The 5,238-nt window shown below is 66.6% G+C and overlaps 1 protein-coding gene across 1 annotated transcript in view; it reads right to left on the reverse strand.

The window, feature by feature from the left end:
• Positions 1-5,238, reverse strand: part of USP36 (ubiquitin specific peptidase 36) — a gene marked incomplete at its 5' end in the record, with an annotated part of 7,656 nt that overhangs the window by 1,713 nt on the left and 705 nt on the right. Inside the window, 12 exons of the mRNA XM_019514876.1 lie at positions 7-434; positions 812-942; positions 1,454-2,125; positions 2,398-2,530; positions 2,722-2,822; positions 3,059-3,199; positions 3,306-3,417; positions 3,610-3,692; positions 4,083-4,153; positions 4,533-4,600; positions 4,905-5,007; positions 5,088-5,198. Of these exons, the coding sequence (XP_019370421.1) occupies positions 7-434; positions 812-942; positions 1,454-2,125; positions 2,398-2,530; positions 2,722-2,822; positions 3,059-3,199; positions 3,306-3,417; positions 3,610-3,692; positions 4,083-4,153; positions 4,533-4,600; positions 4,905-5,007; positions 5,088-5,198 (2,154 nt within the window). The remainder of the gene's footprint in view (positions 1-6; positions 435-811; positions 943-1,453; positions 2,126-2,397; positions 2,531-2,721; positions 2,823-3,058; positions 3,200-3,305; positions 3,418-3,609; positions 3,693-4,082; positions 4,154-4,532; positions 4,601-4,904; positions 5,008-5,087; positions 5,199-5,238) is intronic.

Raw genomic sequence — 5,238 nt, forward strand, 5'->3', positions numbered from 1 at the left:
GAGAGCCTGCCGGGCTGCTAGGATCCAGTGGCGGGGGCCTGTGTTCGCCCCCCAGCCCCTCTCTCTTCCAGCTATATGGCTTCTTTGTGGCTGCTCCCTCCTCCTCATGGGACACCAGGCTCTCATCCTGCTCCACACACTTCCTTTTGCGGGGCAGGCTACAGAGCCCCAAGCCCCTGCTGCCCAGGCCAGGGCTGGTGGCGCTGCCCTCCACCCCCAGCCGGTGCTTCCGCCGCTTCTTTTTGGAGCCAGGGAGGGTCCTGGTGGGCCCCGGCTCTTGACCCTGGGACAGGGGGTGCTGTGGAGGGAGGGCAGGGGGGGCGGAGGCTGGGAGGTGAAAGCGAGCACTGGGGGGGGACAGGGAGTCTGGGCTGGGGAGGGAGCTGCTGGCAGGCTTCGGAGGAGCTGGAGGTTTGGGAGCAGATGAGGACGCCCTAGAGAGGGAGACACAGGCCAACACGGTCCTTTGCGGGGCCATCCTGAGGGCAGCCCCTCCTCCTGGCCCACCCGCCAGCCTCAGGCAAGCTGGGTCTGCAGCAGGACCTGCCACGCAGGGGACAGTGCCCGTAGGTCAGCCCCACCTTGGCCAGAGCATCCAGGACAGAACAAGACCAGTAGGACCCCAGGAAGAGCGGGGCGGCCGCTTCTAGGGAGATGTGAGCGCAGTGCTCTGCCGAGCCAGCTCCGGTGCGGGGGCTCGTTCCAACATCCTCTGGGGCCTGCTCTAGCTCCAGGCCCAGCCCCAGGTGCACGGGGCTGCTTGGGACCGAGGGGCAGGCGTGGCGGGCGGGGGCACGGCAGCACCGCTTACCTGGGCTTGCCAGGAGGCCAGGGAGAGGCGGAGGCGGGGTGGGTCGTGGCCATAGGGGAGGTGTGGTTGGCAAAAGGTGGGTGCGGCTGTGTGCGGCGGTCACTTCCGCTCGCCCTCCGCGGGGTGCTGCCCTGCAGTTATCGACATAAATAAAAACTTGGTGGTCTAAAAAAAGGTTCCCGTGAGCCGAGAGGGGAGAACAAAAACAGAGAGGGACCCAGAGAAGGGGAAGGGGAAGGGGGAGGGGGAGGGGCAGAGGGAAGCAGGTGAGAGAAGAAGAATCAGAAGAAGTGATCACAGTTAGAAAACACAGAGGAAGAGAGGAAGGAAGGAAACATATCAAGCAGAGCTGCTACCGTGCTGGCCACCCCGTGTGCCATGGCACCCCACAGGGCAGCACTAGGTGCCACACCCCAAATGGGGCTGAGCCACGGGCAGGCTAGCAGGGCCCCCACTGCTGGGAGCTGGTACAGCAAGTCACTTAGAGCGGGCACCATTCCTGTGTGCCCCCTGGCAGGGGAGTGCCCTGGCGTGGGCCAGGCCCAGCCCTCCACTAGACCCAGCCACGAGCCCCGCATGCTGCTGGGGAGCGGAGTCCCCTCTCCCTGGCCACCAGTGCAGCAGGGACAGCCCCCTACTCACCTTCTTGGCCGAGAGGGCCAGCTTCTTTGCGGGCGGTGGGGACATGGTGCTGCTCAGCTCCAGCGCGACGTTGGCCAGCAGCGGGGACTTCATCTTTGCCAGCTTGGCGTCCTCGGGACCGGCCGTCTCGGCATCCGACTCGGCCTGGCCGCACTCTGTGTCCACAGGGGCGCAGAAGCTGCCGGCGCGGCTCTTGGCCTTGGGCAGCCCCTTGGGCGAGTCACCCAGGGTGCCGTGCGCGGGGCTGGCCGGGCTGCTGCGGCTGCGGTCCCGCTCCCGGGGCTCGGGGCTGCCCCTGCTGCCCACAGGCTCCTGGCTGCTGGTGGGTGACTGCATGGGCAGCTTGGGTGAGGGCGGTGACAGCGACTCCTTGCTCCCCCATGAGGTCTGCTTGGTGACCTCTGCCTTGGCCCTGCCAGTGTCCCGAGTGGCCTTGGGCAGCGTGTGCTGCTGCGGTGCAGCGAGCAGCTTCTTGGACTTCCTGCCTGGCTCCTCCGGTGCTGCCATGGGGACAGGCCTGGCAGCCAGCTTGGGCGACAGGGACCCCACTGGGCTCTTGGGCTGCACGGTCCCATTCTGCAGCTTGGGCCCCATCCCGAACGTGCTCCGGGCCACCGGTACGCCCACCTCCTCTGCTCCCGGAGACTTCTTCCCCTGCGGCACATCCGGCCTCTAGCCAGAGCCATGGCAGCGCCGGGTTAGTGGGGGGGGGGGAGAATCAGGGAGCTGGACCCCATTAGGGCAGGCCACAGGATGCAGCCAGGGCTGCAAGCTCAAGGCAGCACAGGCTGCCCCTGGCCCCCCTGTGCTTGCAGAGATGCCTGCTCTCCCCAGAGCAATGTGCGCAGCTCAGCTGCTCCCACCCAGGGGCCCACCACGGTGAGCTCAGGCCTCGGCCAGCTCCATCCTAGCCCCCCAGAGCCGCCTGGGAACCCGGCACTCACTTTGCCGATCAGCGGTGAGGAGAGGGGCCCGTTGGCAACAGCTTTCTTGATCTGGTCGACGCCAGTGCGGCCGGGCAAGGTGGAGGCAGCCTTGGCAGGGGGGCCCTCAGGGCTCTTCCGGGGGCCTGGGATCCTGAGGGAGCACCGAAGGCATGGAGGATGCCCTGTGCTATCAGGGCCCCTGACAGACCCCCCGCCTGCCCCCAACGTCAGCCAGAGGTAGGGGAAACCCGGACACCGCACCCCCAGCTCCCGAGCACTGTGACCACTTGCCGGGAAGAGGCAGCCACGGCAGGTGCAGGACCCGGCCCACCGCTCGCTCACCTCAGGTAGAAGAGCACGTAGGCCTGCTGGTTGAGGACCACCTTGATGTTGCTGGCATGGACCAGGGAGTCGTTCATCTGGTACCACTGCCCGTTGCTGGCCTGGGGAGAGGTGCAGAAGACACCATCAGGCAGGGACGAATGGGCCTGTCTGGGATCACTTGCAAAACCTCCTTCAGCACAAGCCTAGGACCTGCTGGCCAGAGCTAGCTAGGGGCACAGCACCCGGTCCGTCCAGGCTGGCAGGGTGGGAGAACCCCTCCCCATTACATCAACCCTTTGGGCATCTCTGTGCTCGAGCACATGCCCGCGCCCCAGCCCCACCAACAGAGACTTACCTTCACATAGCAATAGTAGTGCCCCGCGTGACAGCTGTACCCCGAGTGCACCAGCACCGCATAGAGGCTGTACATGACTGGGTCGCCGCTGCTCTGGGACATGTAGGGCCGGACGTTCAGAAACTCAGGGTAGCCCACGTCCTGCACAGAAGGATGACACAGAGGAAGTGCAAGAGTGAGACACATCCCGGGCCCTCCTCCTGGACAGCAGGACACATCTCACCCAGCCCCAGACCCAGGCATCCACCTTGGTGATCTTGCCCCCACTGAAGTTGGCGAAGCGCTTGAGGGAGAGCGTGAGGACGTTGGAGGCGCGGTGGATGGTGAAGCGCTTGCTGGCGGGCACCTTCTTCTTGCACCTGCGCAGGAAGACACAGGTCACCCGGTGCCCTTGCCCCAGCCCTGCTGCTGCCAGCTATGCCACCATGCCAGGCAGGGAGCCTGCAGAGCCAGTCGGGACCCCAGGCACAGTGGGGCACGAGATCCCTGTGCTGCAGCTCAGGCACTGGCTCGCTGTCCCGGAGGGTGGACAAATGATTCAGGAAACTCACCTGGCACACATGTAGGCGTTGTCCCCGCTCAGCATGTCTGCCTTAACGAAGAGCTCCAGCGCGCGCACGATGTTGGCCGCTTGCTGCAACGACAGTAGGGGCTAGCGAGCGGCAGCCTGGCCACCAGCTCTGCTGGCCCCGTGGCCAGTCTGCAGCCGGCCCCTCCAGCCACGTGTTGCCCCATAGGCTGGGGGGAGCCCTCGAGGCCCCTGCAAGGGTCCGGAGGAACATGCGACACCCCCACGAGGGGGGCTGGTAGGGGTCTCTGTGAAGCCAGTGCCCCCACGATGCAGTCACGTGGTCCAGTGTGTCCACCCTGGCCCTGGACGGCAGGTGCAGAGCGCAGAGGGGCAGGACTGGGCACCCTCGCCTGCCCGACAAGCATCCCCATCTGATGGGCTCCAGTCCCACCCCCGCCAGGAACACTGCACAGCTCCCACGCCCCCCGGCTGGGGCTGACCAGCCAGGCGCACCCGGATCTCCAGGGCCACGTCCAGGTAGGGGTCGTAGGTGTCCGAGACGCTCTTGCACACCGAACACTTCACTGCAGAGAGAAGAGAGCCGGGCCTCAGCGCACCTGGCAGGACGCAGGACAGCAGCCCCCAGCCCTGCGCTGGGGCATCTCTCCCCGCCCCACTCAGGGGGCCGGTCCCGGGAAGCAGGCAGAGCACCTTGCTACATGCACGACTGAGCCAGGCCAGGCACTGCGACTGCTGCAAGCACAGAGCACCACAGAGCCCTACCACCCACGTGCGCAGGATTGTGCCCGGGCTGGAGGACACGCTCCTCTTTACCCCACGGCCGTCTCTGTTGCTGGGCCCCGGGGGGAACCCGACAACACGGCTCATGGACCCGGGAGGAAGCTGCCAGGCAGGCTCAGGCACATCGGCCCCACGGAGAAGGTGCTGGCGACCCCCACTCACCCCGGGACCGCAGGTAACCGCCGAAGATCTGGTGAACCAGTGTTGTGGCCTGCGTCTGCCGGTCCAGCCTGCGAAGGAACGTGGTCTCGCACAGCTCCCTGCCAGGCACCGCGTCTGATGGGGAGGGAACTGGGCAAGCAGCGGGATGGGCGTGGACCCCGCCTGGGCGTGGGTCCAGGGCTCGTGTCCCTCAGGAATGAGGAGCGTGGCTTTTTGCCACGGCTGGTGGTATTTCCTCCCCCCTAGTCTCTAGGTAGAGACCCAGCGAGCACCACCGTGGTCCAGCCTGGCTGCACGCGAGCACCCAGACACGCTCGGAGGGGACAGGAGCGGCCTCCAGCAGGGGACCCGGGAGCGCCCCCGGCCACCTACTTGGTGCAGCCATTGAGGCAGGCCTTCTGCATGGCGTCGATGGTGTAGCGCAGGAACTCGTGCGCGTCCTCCTGGCTGCCGAAGCGGAAGTGCCGGGCGATCTCTGTAGGGCGCGGGGGGTCAGTCACGTCCCCCAGCAAGCCCGGGGCCGAGAGGGAGACCCCCACGCCCCGGCCACCTTACTTTTGAGGTCGCGGATGAAGGCGACGGGCTTGATGGCGTTGCCGCTGTTGGCGAAGGCTTGCACAGCATGGTTCTGCATGAGGCAGAGCATGCAGAAGCCGCCGTGGCGACCTGCGGGGCGAGGGCGCGGTGAGCGCGGTGCCAGCGCGCC

The sequence above is a fragment of the Gavialis gangeticus genome, unplaced genomic scaffold (assembly GCF_001723915.1).
Source record: "Gavialis gangeticus isolate Ggan-Ray unplaced genomic scaffold, GavGan_comp1, whole genome shotgun sequence".
Taxonomy (NCBI): Eukaryota; Metazoa; Chordata; order Crocodylia; family Gavialidae; genus Gavialis; species Gavialis gangeticus.